We start from the raw sequence: 15,605 nt of genomic DNA, 5'->3' as shown, positions 1-15,605 counted from the left end.
GGAGAATTTCACAGATAGTGTTGTCAAATGCTATCCATAGACTGAGTAATATAAGGACTGCTCAGATGTAGCATTAAGGCAGTCATTGGTAGATCTGTGGGGAGCCTATTTCAGTGAAATGGTGGGGACTAAAGCCATACTGCAGTGGGTTGATGACAGGCTGGGAAGTGACAAGGTGGTGGAAGCAGTGTGGGGACACAGAGATGTAGGAAGAGAAGAATGCCAGTTGCTGGAGAACGTGGCACAATAGTTTTGTTATTGTTAGAATCATTTTGTTAAAAACTGTGCTTGGCACAAATCCTAGAATACAGTAGGCATTTAATACATCTTGAATTATCCATTTAAAAGACTTGATCAGCTTTTTCCTCCATAAATAATTACCTCATGTATTTTTCTTCTTTATAAGTGTGTCCATATTGACAAAGATCTGCTTTCTACAAGAAATGTTAGAAGTCTGATGCTCAATTTTGCTTTATAAAAAATATTTCTTGCTTCAAGATTAGATTAGCCCTAACATCTTTTCTCACCGGTGCCTACCTAATCAATGAGTATACTGCACAATTTCACTTAAAGGGATGATTAAAGGTAACAACTTCCATTAGAAATTTTTAAAAGTCATGTACTTAATGTTTTACCATAATGATACCACATCATTATTTTGGGAGTTACTGATGTAATCATCCATCCATTTCTTAACCTTTCTCTTAGTGAGTTCCTCAGTTTATGAAATTTGTGCTCCAGCATCAAACTTGAATAAAGGTTAAAGTTCCAAAAACTAGATTAGTCAAGGTATAAAGTAAATAGGAGAGGCAAAGGAATGAATTTGAAACTTCAATTATTTTAATTATTCAGTATTGCAAAACAAAACCCCTCCAATCACTGATACCAGAATCAAAAAGTAAAATTATTAGGTATAAAAGGAAGGAAAGAGACATCTAGAAATTAGCTGCCTTTGCTTAGCTCCATCTTTTTGTGGTAGTGTTATCAAAACAGCATTTGAGGTTCACTCTTAGCAGCAGGAATAAACACTTTTGCCTTTTTCCTTCCTTTATTTCAAGGAATGATTGAGAATAACTGATGCATGCAATTATCCATTTCTTGGTCTACTCTCGAGTTAGCTCTCATTCAAAGTAGATTTTCATATAGCCAAGGGGCAGCCATCCCTTTAGCCAGCATCTAATTTGGAACAGATGGATTAAAAGTCACATTTCCCCCACAGAGCTGCCATACAAGCAGGTAGCTTGGCCCCTGCCCCTGAGGCAAACAGGCTAATCTGTCAATTAGGCAGCTGCCTGAGAAGTCATTGTTTTAATCACTTATCTCTGGAAGCCTTTCTCTGCAGCACCAGGAGCGCCAGCTCACACGGGTAAGAGCTGTGGGAACAGAATGTGCTGGCACCGACTGTGCTGCAGATTGAGAAGGGGACTCACCCAGCCTGGGCGTCGGTGAAAGTGCTTCTCTCCGCGAGCACGTTCCCACTTCCTCCTGCTGCCACTTGGCCCACGGTCATGTGGGTCCTCCTCCCGCCGAACTCGGCCTCCCTCAGTGTGCGGGTGCTGTGGAAGGAGCTCTGATGCCAGGACGACCGCGCCGCCCGGCCCTGCGTGCCCCGCTGCACGGACGGCGGCCTGGCCTGCCCCGCGGCAGGCCCCGCAGTCACGTAGTTCTCCTTCTCCAGGAGGTTGCCCAGGCTGTGGCTGGTCCCAGGCCTGGGGTACGTGAGCACCACCGGGTGGACCCGGGCGCCGTCAAAGACGGCGTCGTTCACAGACCGGTACTGGTAGCGCCTGTACGTGTCGTAGTGGCGCTGTCTGCCCACCGCCCCGGAGTGGCTGAAACCCACAATTTCTGAGCGGGCGTAGCGAGGCGGCACGAGAAGCGTGGACCTCCTGCTCTCCTGCTGCCGCAAGGTGTGCCCGGCCTGGCTTCTCTGGCTGGACTGGTGCTCGCTGTGTGCGTACTGAGCCCGCTCAGGGCTGCTGTCCGGGGAAATCTCAAGTCTCCTCAGAGGCTGCCTCAAGAGCCTTTCTTCCACTGACTTCTGAGAGCTGTACTGCGAAGTTCCTCTCCCCCAGCGACCTTCATAAGTGGCAGCTGTGCCTGTCTGCACAAGAGAGAAATAAAGTTTAAATGAGGCATGAATCAGTTTTCATCTTTGTTGAAGATTAACTATTCTAGGACTATTACACAAGGTGTTGGTTTCTCTGAATCACACGGAGAAGTCAGCTCCTTTCTGGGTAAATCTGTTTTTAAACAAGACTTGGTTGTCTAGTTATTTGCACCAGGATTTAATACTGTTTAAAGTTTCCAGTTTTCCATGGTGTCCACTTCTCATAATTCATTTAGGAAATGGTAATACTTGAGAACGGTAAACATTAAAAAATAACCTACAGAAGTTTAAAAATGTTTTCTTGGTAACCTGGTAACTAGGGTTATATTCTTTGGTATCCTACCTTTAGCATGTCATAGGTTTTAGTAACAGGGGAACGTCCCCCAGCAAAATCATTTTCAACCAAGTGTAGATTGTAGACATATTCAGGAACACTGCTAGTTCGGTGAAGATTTCCTGTAATCAAGCATATATTAAAATAATATAAGTGGGCCAATCAGTAAAGATTATATAACAATAATATATTTTAAATTTAAGTAGTTAAGGTCGGGACTTCCCTGGTGGTACAGTGGTTAAGAATCCACCTGCCAATGCAGGGGACACGGGTTTGAGCCCTGGTCCGGGAAGATCCCACATGCCGCAGAGCAACTAAGCCTGTGTGCCACAACTACTGAGCCTGTGCTCTAGAGCCCGCGGGCCACAACTACTGAGCCCACGTGCCACAACTACTGAAGCCCTCGCGTCTAGAGCCCATGCTCTGCAACAAAAGAAGCCACTGCAATGAGAAGCCCACGCACCACAACAAAGAGTAGACCCCACTTGCCGCAACTAGAGAAAGCCCATGCGCAGCAACGAAGACCCAACACAGCCAAAAAAATAAATATATTTATTAAAAAAAAATTAAGGTCAATGACAAGTACTAGATTTACATTAGTGTTTTTTAAGTGCTAGGTTAACAGGACCCTTGGATATGGCAAATGATTGCAGGTTATGACAACATTCTCCACAAGCTTTTCAAAATAAAAGTTGAATTAAAATTAAAAATATTTATTTAAAAATATTTTTTTGAGAAAAGGGAAGAAAGGAGAGAGGAGATTTTCACAAAAATCTAAAAATGTTAATTACAGTTAACAGTTCGGTAAGTCAGAGGAATACCCAAGGCAGGAACTCTGAAGCTTCCTGAGAGGATGTAGGTGAAGGCAATAAATATAATGGGTTGGTGTGGTCAAAGAAAACATGGATCAGCTTGAAAAATGCCAACCCTGGGCCTGAGGCATTTGGCAACATGAGAGTTAGGCAGAAGAGGGAATCAACTTTTACACCACAAACGAATTGCCGGCTAGTTCTTAGTTTGGGGTATAACAAGTCAGCCCTTTCTGCAGACACTGCACAGGAGGCAGCCCTTCCTGCTCAGTTCTGTGGGGCCTGCAGGGACTCTCAACTGAGGCAAGTCTTAAAATGCTCCTCTTTGAGCTTAAAAAGCTCCCAGCTTTTTGTTTGTTCTTTTTCGATCTCCCACTGCCCTACAAAAAAAAAAAAAGCCTAATCAAAATAATAAAAGATCTCTAAAACCTAGGTAATTTCTAGTTCCCTAACTTTAACCAAAATTACTGTGTCACGTAGCATTCTTTTAGAAATCAGAGGAAAAAAATAAAATAATTAACTCTTGCAGGCTTGAGAGACTCGTGAAAGATGTTGGGAATAAAACAACACAGGTAGACCCTTTCCAGTACAATTGGAACATAGCAACATACTTTTCCAATAAATTGTTATAGAGTCTAACTGACAATAGATTCACAAGTTATTTTGAGGGAGAGGGGGAATGGAGAGTGTTGTTGCCAGAGAGCTAAAAAGTATGAATCCATCCCAAATTATGTTTGTATATGTGTCTTATTTCCTGGAGCCAAATAATCTGGCTGGTAAACAAGTTTCAGGCCTCAAGGGGTCCTGGGGGAGGCAGCTGCAGGCTTGTAACTGTCACCCTAAAGACCACGAGAGTTGAGCTAAGCCAGTCATCTCCTGTTTCCAGGGGCCTGATTTCTTCTCATGGTTTAGCAAAAGGTCAGGCAGCCCCTTAATTTTTAACTTCAATGACAGAGGATGCCTGGAACCTGGACATTGAATAAGGGAAAGGAATCTTCTGTCCCACCCCAGAGCAAAAGCTGTGAGAGGCTTAAGTACTAGCTCTCAATGCCTGCCTGAGGCTCCTGCTGAGGCTGCCCAGGCTGTCTGTAGTCCCCAACTCGGGCCCCACTGTTCCTTCTCTCACACCCACCCCCACCCCAGGCTATCAGGGAGGCAGGGCTGCAAGGGTCTTGCTGGTGTGGGAAGGGAGGCTAAATGTTTAGTTTACATTCTTTAACTCACATTGTTGCTGGGGCTGGTAGCATTTTAAAGCAACTCCTTACACTTCAATACTACTTTTCTTTAAGGAGCTCAAATTATTTTATTTTTCAATACTTTGTGATGCAGAGTTAGCTATTAGCATGTCCCTTAAAAAAGAGGGAAACAAATTACTTGCTTCAAATTGTGAAGAGATTTAATATTGGGTTTGAACTCTGGGCTCATCCTTTCCACTGATCTCTACTATTTGACTGCACTGTGGCTCTTCTGAAATTGCCATTTATCAAAACCCTGGAGAGATTGTTATTATCATAGGTTTTTTTTATGAGAACCAAAAACAGTCATTCTCTTTCCTCTAGAACCTTTACCTGGGCAACTCCAAATACTCTGTAAAAGTTCTTTATTTGCTGACATAAATCCTTATAAGGAAGCTTCTCCTTCAGTTTTCAGATGAAAGAATTGAGACCGATTTACTGGTTCCCAAAATAACTACAAGGTAGTTGGTAACAGGGAATAAAATAAGATTAGATCTTTAAACCACAGACTCTCCTCCTGTTCAAGAAAAGTTGTGACTCCTGATAGTCAACCTGCAGGACGGCTCAATAGATGGTTTCTCTGGAATGCCAATCTTAAACAGCAAATAATGCAGATTAATTTGCCTAGGCAGTCGTGAGTTTGAGATCAGTATAGTGGATTAATGAATTAGCAGCTGTGTTCTAAGATTTTAAAGAAAATTTGAATGGTAGAATTAAAAAATAAATATTAATCAGAATGGAAACTAATCTCTTTAAGGCAAGTCATTATTTTCTGTTCAATCGGAGAATAAAACACATAATAATATGACAGTTAAACATATAAAATAACTCAGCCATGCCCTTCTCCAAAAACAGAAATAAGAAAGCAACAAAAACATATTATACATACAGGCACATACTGCTTTAAATAAATCCAACATAAAAATCCACATTTTCTAACATGGAAAATTAGAGCATGACTATATTTCAAAGGGCTTCCTTACATCACAGAAGTATGTAGGTATCTTCCCTAAACTGAAGAAATCTGTAGACTTGGTCTGGAGCCTCCAACTCTACTCCTTTCCGTGTGTCTGGACAAATCACCTAGATTTATTTCCCATAATTCCACCTACTAACAGAGTTGCTGAGAGAGAGGTTTACCGAGAAAGCATACATTCAAGTACTTTTAAAATTGTAAAGCAACATGCAAAAATGAGATACAGTTTTAAAAACAGAATTTGGGTCACAAAATTTGTTTTTCACACATTTTCATGAATTAATCTGTTGTAGAAAGAGGGATAAACTAGTTTGCATGCTTTAATTTACACTGTGTTGTATCTAAGAGTTTTTATTCGGGTACTGATTTTGGCTTTTTCTGGTTATTTTTGATTGACCCAGCCACTGAGGATGATCATGATGGCATTTTGTGGTTTTAACTGGTCATTCATTTCACTTACACACTGCATAATGTGCTTTTGCTGTTTCCTAAAGAAGGCAATGATTTCTAGGGACTATTTCAAATTATTAATAATACTGACTCAGGCAACGTTATCCAAACCTTTTCTTCTAAGAACACTGTGGACATCTATGGAGCCCACTTTAAAGGAAATGAAGGACGCAGTTACAGAACTCCATCCTCCTCAAATAACAAGCAATTCAGGTCAAAGCAATTGTGGGGGCAGGGTGGGAGGGTGAGAACGAGGGGGGTTGGTTTTGATGGAAGGATTCCAAATTGCTCAGAAGACTGCAGAGGTGCAGACCTCACAGGAAATGTAATTTTCTCTCTTTCCAATTCTGAATGTTAATCTGAATGATGTGATCCCTAAGCAGCTGTTCGTGGGAAAATATCTTGATTTCTGGTCATCTATGCAAGTGTTGTCCAAAATAATAAAATATTGTTAGGGTTAAAAATAGAAAATTAATTTCCATAATCAGTTCTTTGTAGATTTTGTGACCAGCTTTATTACCCAATTGGTTAAATTTAATATAGTTATGAAATCAAATTGACAAGCCTCTATTGTGACTCCATTACCGGTATCTGGGCACGTTTAAAAATACAGCTTCCCTTATGGTAAGTAGATGATAGAGAGTTGCTAAACAAACAAACAAGACCTTTAAATAACCTGCTTATATTAGAGAGAAGAGAGTAGCATTCACATTCAGAGAAGCATCTTTTCTTTCAAGCGTCTAGCACTCTCTGAGCATAGGTGAAAAACTGATTTGGTTCACACTGAGCTTTAAAAGGAGAATGTGTAGAGATGGAGGTATAAGAAATTCCCATGAAAACAGGTATGCATAGAAATCAGTATGTGTTCACTACCAGTACTGATTTAAATGATACAATTTATTGTGCTCACAATCACAAGCAGTTGCCTTCACTGTGTGGATTCACAATGGTCTTTTTGATGGAAAGAGATTAGATTCTGGAAGTCTAAAAGCTCTAAAAGCTTTCACTTTCTTGTATTTGGTCTTTTCACAGCAACCTCTGGGTAACAACAGCTCTCTTTCTCCTTATACCTTAAAAAGATTTAACTACATGACCTCTTGAAACTTATCAGAAGGAATTTGTATAGCAATTCATATTTAAATGGGTCCTTAAAATAATTTACTAACAAAAGTAGGTACTTAAAAGAAAACACAAAATATGTAAGGACCCATCAAGAACCATACATCAGGACTCCTGAGTTGGTGAAGGATTTTCCTTTGCCTGTGTGGGCATATAACATAGAATTCATTTTCCTGGACTTAACATTAAAAAAAATTATTTCTTTTATCTTCCTGTTTTTTACTTTCTAAGAAAAATGATCAGATATTCATGCAAACCGCAATTCTACAACCTTGTATACAACTCAGGTAAGCACTTGCTCAGGCTGGAAGAGGAGTGGAATTTGTTGGTTTAAAAAACTATGGTGAAAAATTGTTTTAAAGCAGACCAAAGCCTAATAGTGTTTTGCATTATTGAAAAATTAACAGAAAGTGTGCAGTGCTGTAACTTACCAGTTAAGAAAGCTCACATAATCAACCATGAGGAACAACTCAGTGTATTGAGTGTACAGTTGGAAAGTACTGGCTATGAGTTCTTACAAAGTGGAATATGCCAGGAGTCAGTGTTGGTAGTACAGTGGTGAGCAGAGCTGGCTTCAAACAAAGTTGAATATGCCAGGGACAGACCAACAATCCTAGCAAAAGGGCCACACACTCCATGTGCCACTGTGTCACTAAGTCAATGGCTATCACCCACTAATAATATACTAACCAGCCACCAGAAGTCCTTATTTTTCAGGAGCCTCTTACGCAGTTTAAGACATCAGTTTATGACATTTGTGGGGTAATCCTCAAATTACTGCTCTAGATAACCACAAAACACATATTTAAAAGGCCCTTTAAAAAAAAAAAAGGCCCTTTTACACTGCAGGTGTCTATATCATGTATTTTGTTTGAGTAGCCAGAATATGTGATTATAAAATTTGTGATTATAAACTGGTAACTTAGCACACTAGTAAAGCACTAAGTTGATACACCCTGGAGGTTTCTAAATCTATATGAATTCCTGTAATTTATCACCTTACTTTGGCATTCTTGCCAATTCATTTGCTGAGATACCTCATAATGATCACTTGTAAAACTTTAGAACCACAATGACAAATAGCACATTGTACTCACAATGATGCAACTAATAGTCAAAAAGATGAATTTAAAGAACTTTTTGCTTTAAAAAACTTGCTATAGGTTTTTGTAATGACTCAAGACATGATATTTCCACTGCTCCTCACTTGCTAGTACTAACCTCTTCTCTCCCAACTGATTCATAACTGCTGTCCCTTCTTTAAATCCACCAAATCTGCCAAATGTATTTTCAGAAAACCCCTGCATTTTTTCATGTTTCTCCCCTACTGAAACATCTTGTGTGCCTCACAGTGTTCAAATCTTTAACTTGGATCAGGATGGATGAGGGAAGGCTGCCTATACAGGCGCACAACTGAACTGAGTTTTGAGGGGCGTGTAAGAGTTAACCCAGCCAAAAGAAGGGAGAGAGGAGTGAGGGCAGTAGGGGGTAGGGATAGGAATCGAGCAAGATAAATCGCTGGTGTTTGGTTGGGTGTGGGAGTAGTGGTGATAGGACCAAGTTTGAGAAGATGCAGTCATCAGATCATGGAGAACTTGGAATGCCATGCTGAATAAGGATTTCACTCCTGTAGAGAACAGCAAGAAACTGAAGTAATTTAAATCAGGAAATGATGTGCTGAGATTTTAGAAAGTTTACTACCTAGGTGAAGAATGAATTGGAGTGAGGCCAGATTTACCTTCTTGATATAAAGAATCACATCTTTTACTACCATTTCTGGCACAGTCTTTCATCAGCGCTTGACAAGTTAACGGTTGATTAGTCAATATTTCCTTGTACATTAAAAATATCCTAGTTATACACATTCAGTTTGCACTTAATCCTTCAGGCCTACATCTATCCTGTGGATTAGCACAGTGGAGCAAAAATGTGAAGATGATAGTTGCATGTATGCTTTTGTCTTGGAGTGGATGGAAGGTGCTCAAATACTTCCTACTGTTTCTCTGTCATTCTGGGAATATAGAGAGAAAGAAACAAAATTTTCCCCCAAATGCAGACAGACTCTAAGTGATTAGAAAAGATGACTATGTTCGTTGTGGCAAGGTTGATTCTACATCTGCATAATATATATTTACTGTCATTCTCTTATCTGTATGGCTTGTGTTTTATCTGCAATATTTTGGTATTCTATAATAAGTTCCTATGATCTGTCAAGAAAAGTTTCCATTTATTTTCCTCCTTCAAAGAAAAAGGTAATCAAGATACAATAATTCGGATGTGATCCTCCTCACCCCTATCCTGTGAACATATTAGTGAGATTTAAGATAAAGTGGGAATAATTTATTAAGCTTCTAATGAGCAGTATTTTCTTCTGGATATCAAGGAATTGCAGAACTTCGATTATGATGCTTTGGCCAATTAATATTGTTAAGCCTAAAGCTGATTATTCCACGAAAACAAATATGTGAATTCTTTTAATGGTAATGGTGAGCTGTGTTTTCAAATGCTCAAGATTCTTTTTTCTAAATATGCCTTTTCATTTAAGTCTACATATTGATTGGGCTCCCCAGCTCATCTTTAAGCACTTTACTTAAGAATAGAGCAACTGTTTTTATGTCCTATATCCAATCACCATTAATGGCATAACACAAAATATACACAATAGATTTTTCAATCATTCTATTATAAGAGGACCTGAAATTCTGCTTATTGTTCTTATCCTAATAAGTCAGGGGAGTGAGATGGTTCATTCTAGCACAAAGATTAAGTTTTCTACTAATTGTGTCTATTCCCACTTGCAACACGCCTTTTACTGTTTACTTCCCCAGAAGGAGTATGATATTTATGTCTTCATACATTTGTGTACAGGCACAAAATAGTTGGAGTCCAACATTTACCTCAGAACTGTATGACTTAAAATTCTTGAATGTCATCTGAGATAGTATCAAATGATCTTATTACAGACAATATTAATCAAGTCTGATATATAAATTCCAGAGGTTTTAGCAACATATTTGTTATACATTATTATCATAGATAGGTTGCCAATAATATATGCTTGCTCTCAGAAAAGAAAAAACTAAAGCTTTTAATAATTTCTATTGATCAGACCAGAAACTCAATGAGTGTAAAATTAATGTTAACTATTTGAAGATAAAGTAAATATGTATGACCTTATTTTAACACATAGGAAAAAAATTTAAAGCTGATATCCAAAACTTTAGGAGAATAAGCCAATGTGAACAACAAATACCTAGAATATCTAATTCAAGTGAGCTGTTCCCATGATTGGAACTTACTAACACAGGGCATAAATAACATTAATGCAGTCTTTTAAAAAGCCTAAGTGAACAGTTGTTTTCTCTTAAGGAGATTTCTTGCACCTTATCTGGGACACATAGAGCAATGTACTTTTATCATCAAACACTGTTAGTACTTCCATTGATTCTGAAGCACCTCTACTCACGCCTTCACTCAAGACCTTATCCATAAAAGATGTGTTTTCACCATTTCTAGGGGAGGGGAGTTAATTTTTTTATAATCACCATGCTGTTAACATTCTATTTCCTTTGACTTATTATAATCAGAAGAATTTCTAAAAAAAAAAAAAATGCAGTTTTTTTTTTTAAGTCATTGCAATTGATCTGCTAGACACTGGCAGACAAGGAAGTACATTAAATCATGTGGCACTATTGACATTTTACAATCACAGCAGCATGGCCATGTCCCTGCCACCCCACCATCTAACCTTTTTTCCTTCTCTCCTGATTTCTCCTACTTTCTAAATGACTAGTCGCCTCACTTCCAGAATTGCTTCATTCCTGGCATTCCTTTTTTTGGCAACAAATAATTCATACAGGATTTAAACAATGTCTAACTAACCCCCCCCCACCCCGCCCCGGGCCTCTGCCCCACAAATAATACCTATTAATTGCCTTTTTTGCTACCTTAGCCAATTTTCAGTCCTTTCTCCAAAATTCCTTCTGATCACAGATATTCAAAACATCTTGGCCAGGAAAACCATTTAAGTAAACAGCATGCCTTTGGCTGATTTCCAAAGAAGCTGCAAATTTTATTAGGATATTGTTCATTGTGTTTTATAAGTATTGTATACATACAACAATTTAAAACATGACTTTCTTCCTTACCCAGGCACCCAAGGGGGAACTGTTGTAATAAGTAAAGTAGTAGTACTTTCAAAGTAAATGTAATAAATAGGATATGGAAACTTAAAATTCTTCCCTTTGCTAATACTGAACTTGCAATTCTTAAATGTCTTCTATGTGACTTTTATAAAAGAATTTTTAAAATTTCCTACAATACAGACTCATCTCACAATGTTGCTATACACCTCTGTTCCACACTGCCCCCCCCCCCCGCCCCCAAGAGTTACAGCCAATTTTAAAATGTTCAACACAATTTAAAATAACAAAAGTTAGAGTAATTTACAATGAAAACCACTCACTTATATAAAGGCATTAGAGAGAAGTTGACAGCTTAAAGACCCTTGCAGGGTATTTATCAACAAATCAGTCACATTTATCTCATCTCTGTTTTCAGCAGATTATCTGCTGCCTCAATCGTACAGGTATGTCAACAATTCAGAATTCTCCAGGTCCCTGGAGCTAACAGCAGTTAACACCAGGGTCATTTCTTCCCGGAATTTATGTTGATACAGGATTCTTTCCAGACCAGCACTGTTTCAACAACTGCCTGTCTGTTTCAACTTTAGAGACAGGATAGTAATACGGAAATAATAAAAACAATACTCACAACCATAAGGACCCCCCAAACCTTTTCAAAGAACTTTAATTAAACAACATACACAAACCACCCCTGGTTATTGTTCCATGGTGTGTTAATGCTAAATTCCTTTGAAGCTGATTTCCTCTTTGAGTCTCAGAAAGCTGAGGTTTAGAGTAAGTAGGTGTTGTTTGTTGCCTTATCTCTCTGCCTGACTTGCACTTCTGTGTAGGCTGAGTATATTTCAGCTTGTTGGGAAGCTCCTGTTGCAATAAAAATATTTCAAACACTTTGTTCCTTAGTTGGACTCAAGCAGTTGCCCTAAGCATTGGAGCAGAGGCATCACGACAGTGCCCTTTGTTCTACCATATCAATTCTGTGAACTGTGTAATATTCCTGCTGTTCCCTCCTAGAATGCTCTTCCTCCAAACCCTTCCCTCTGTCCAATCCTACTGAATTTTTGAGACCTAAAATCCCAATTCCTCCAAGAAGCTTTTCAAAATTCCCTTCAGCTAGTAGTCTAACTCATTCTTCTAAACTCCATAATTCGTTGGCTGTTCTTCCTTTGGGTAGCTTACCATTTTTTATTTGATAACGCATTTTTTTAGAGAGAGCATTTTCCTTCTACAGACTTTGAACTCCTTGCTTTAAAGCAAGGAGAGTGAATGTTTAATTCAGTACCTGCATAGTGCCCTGCATGAAGAACAGACTCACCTGATAGTTCTTGAATTCACCAAACAACATGAATGTGCCATTGTCAAGAGAACAAATCATGTGTGGGTTTGGGACTAAGTGTCCAATAAATATTGAGAGACTGATGCATTCTTCATATGTGAAATGGATCTGCATATCTATCTCATATAATTGTTTTAAGGATATAATAAAATGCAAACATATTCTTGAACAGGGTTAGGCACATAGCAGATGCTCGGCAATGCTCCCTTTCCGTCTGTTCACTCCCTGCATTTATTGAATAGTTGATGTCTGGTTGCTCTTCCTGGCCAGCCATTCTCAGAGGGTAAGAAAGGATATTTCAGGTGCATCCCTTGTGTTCCCCTATGCAGAAGCAGCTAGTTTGATTCCAGTTTGGCACTGGACCTGCACAGACTAAAGGGGTACAATGACCCCACTGGTCAAAAATTGGCCTCAGTTGTCCTAGGGTCTTTAGTCAGACTCCTAAATGTAAATATACGTTATTTTTTTTCCATGTGCTGTGGCAGTTCTGTGTCACTGAGACCTCCCCACTCTCTCAGAATTATCTCAGTTTTATTTAAAGGAAAATGGGATGGGGGCTTAGAGAGGCTTAAGGTTTAATTAAAATCCCACTTTCTATTAATTACCAAAAAGCTTAACAATATAACTGATGAGTGGTTTAAAAATTCAGGCTTGGGAATTTAAGTACTACCAGTTCTGCTACTTACTACCTGTGGGAAATTGAGTGTTACTTAACTGCTTAGTTTCCTCATCTGTACAATGGGGATTAAAGCACCTTACCTCACAAGCTTTTTTTTTTTTTCTTTCTGGAAACATAAGTAACATAATGAATGCAAACCACAGAGTTCAATTCTTGGCACATAGTAGGTACACAATTACATCAACTGTAATTATTAAACATCTCTTTACCTTTCAAGTATGTAAATATTGATTGCCTGATCCTTTAAAATTCTTTTACATAAATGTAAAACAATACAGCTTCGCAGGGTCTGCTGTTTTAAATCTCTGATCTGGTCTGCAAGCATTTTTCTTTTTCCTAATGGGTTCTACATTTGCCATTTCTCAAGTTAACTTCCTAGAGAAACAGTTCAACATTGGAGGAAACAACTGATAACCCAACTTAACAGTTTAATTTCTTTCTTTTGGTTTCCATAATAAGCCTAGAATACTTTTATAATGAAAAAATAAATTAAACAACTAGTAAAAGAATTACTGAGTGGCTCTGATCATCTGACTTTTAGAAGGCGAGAAATGATATTTCACGTTCTCTAATTTTCACAACTGGTTTGCCATCTTCTTCCCCTTCCACCTCCTTTGACTATCAGTTACTAATATAGTGTTCTGTGTGTGTGTGTGTGTGTGTGTGTTGTTTTAACTCTGTTCACCTCCAAGTTTAATTTTTCGTAGATACCAGCGCTGTGCTCACGAGTGCGTCGGCGGGGCGCAGCAAGGCGGGCGGGGCGCAGCAAGGAGGGCGGGGCTGCTGCCGGCGGGGCCAAAGTTCCCTTCTTTCTCCTCCTCCTTGTCACCCGCGGGGTGGGGTGATTGTTCCCCAGCCTAAAGCCTCCTACCCAATCTTTTCACTTCCTAGATCAACCACTCGCTCAGTACACTGGGTGGAGTGTCCCGAAGTACCTGGGCAAGGCACCACAATCGCAATTTACAGGTTGTAGGAGCGCCAGTGCTTTCAGGTTTTCTTTTTAAAAATATTTATGGAGGTCATAGATCCTTTAAAATTTTTAGTAAAAGCTAGGGGCGCTTTCTCCCAGAAAAATGATCTTACCAAATTTCTGCAGAGAATTTCAAAGTGTTTACAGACTCCCGGAGCCTCCAGATGAAGTCCCATGGGGTGGGCGTGGGGGCGGGGGGCCTAGGGGAACAGGTTAAGGAAGGGAATCTTGGACTGAATTCTTTTCATATATATATATATGCACTTAATATACGTAGATACATATATGACACATCTGAGTAAGAGGTTGTTTTTAAAAACAGTGCTTTCCCAAAGTAAGCTGGTCTGAGTCCGGAGGCGCGACAGATCGTACAAAGGGCCGGCGACGCACAGGTGGGCAGAACACCAGGTCCCGCACCCTCAGGAAGAAGCGAGTCGAAGCAACTGGGCGCTGAGGGGGAGGGAGGGGGAGGGAAGGGATAAGGGGCAGGGTGGGGGCGGTGCAGGGCACAGCGGGGCTCCACTCACCGTTGCCCACGAAACTGCGGCCCTTCCGGGCCAGGGTCTGCTGCACCTGCTCCTGGATCCGCAGGCTCTTGACCGCCTGGCCGCTGCTCCCCGCCAGCTTCAGCTTGGCCTCGGAGGGCAAGGCCAGGCTGGAGCTGTCCAGCTGCCCCAGGATCTGCTGGCCCAGGACTGTACGGATGTAGCCGCACTCAGTCGAGGAGCCTGGAGCTGCCATGGGGCCGGAGCTGGCGACAGAGCCACGCTCCTGCCGCGAGACCTGCGGGATAAGCTGCGGCGGAGCCCCGGGCACTGGTGCGAGCCCCGCCCCGCCGCGCCGGCCCCGCCTCTGGCCCCGCCTTCGCGCCGGTGAGAGGCCAGAGCAGCGGCGAGCGAGGCCTCGGGAATCCCGGCGCCAGCCCTTACCCCGGGAGAGGGGGCGCGGCTCCAGCGCGGCAAGCGCAATCCGCCAGGGAGCGGGGCCGGGTGGGCCGCGCGCGCCGACACCTGACGAGTTGAACTCCTTGCAGGGAAGCGGGAGAGGGGCGCAGTCCGCCCCAGGGCGTGCACACTCTCCGAGTCACCTCGGATCCTGTGGGCCGGGGCCGCGCTCCGCTCTCTTTGCCTCGCCCGGCCTCGGCCCAGCCCTCGAAAAGGATGTGATTTCCGCTTGATTGCTCAAGGGCCGACCTCCAGGCACGTGCACCCTGGAGAGTCACTTCTGTTCTTGGGCTGGGGTTTGCCTCTGGGATCCTGGAGTGAGTAGTCTATCTGGTTAGGTTCTGTCAGACTGTTCGAAACATTTCGTGGACCTGGGGTGAGAAGGGGCTATTTGGTCAGGCGGAAAAGGAAGTAGGAGGGAAATGTGCCAAGAAGATGTCTTGTGTAAAATAAGACATTTTAAAATAGTTTGTTTGTTTTGTTTTTCCTTTAGTACAGTTT

The 15,605-nt window shown here is 41.0% G+C and overlaps 1 protein-coding gene across 2 annotated transcripts in view; it reads right to left on the bottom strand.

The window, feature by feature from the left end:
* The window catches only part of PKP2 (plakophilin 2), an 83,765-nt gene extending 68,748 nt beyond the window's left edge, over nt 1-15,017 (bottom strand). Inside the window, exons 1-3 of one of the 2 annotated variants that reach the window (XM_061204150.1) lie at nt 14,688-15,017; nt 2,454-2,566; nt 1,431-2,104 (exon numbers count right to left, since the gene is read on the bottom strand). In XM_061204150.1, the coding sequence (XP_061060133.1) occupies nt 1,431-2,104; nt 2,454-2,566; nt 14,688-14,901 (1,001 nt within the window). In that variant the 5' untranslated portion in view covers nt 14,902-15,017. The remainder of the gene's footprint in view (nt 1-1,430; nt 2,105-2,453; nt 2,567-14,687) is intronic. The other variant, XM_061204149.1, reaches the window with a different exon arrangement.
* Between the last annotated feature and the right edge of the window lie 588 nt (nt 15,018-15,605).

This window comes from Eubalaena glacialis, chromosome 11, assembly GCF_028564815.1.
Source record: "Eubalaena glacialis isolate mEubGla1 chromosome 11, mEubGla1.1.hap2.+ XY, whole genome shotgun sequence".
NCBI classification, from domain to species: domain Eukaryota; kingdom Metazoa; phylum Chordata; class Mammalia; order Artiodactyla; family Balaenidae; genus Eubalaena; species Eubalaena glacialis.
This window is presented reverse-complemented; position numbering and strand designations above follow the sequence as displayed.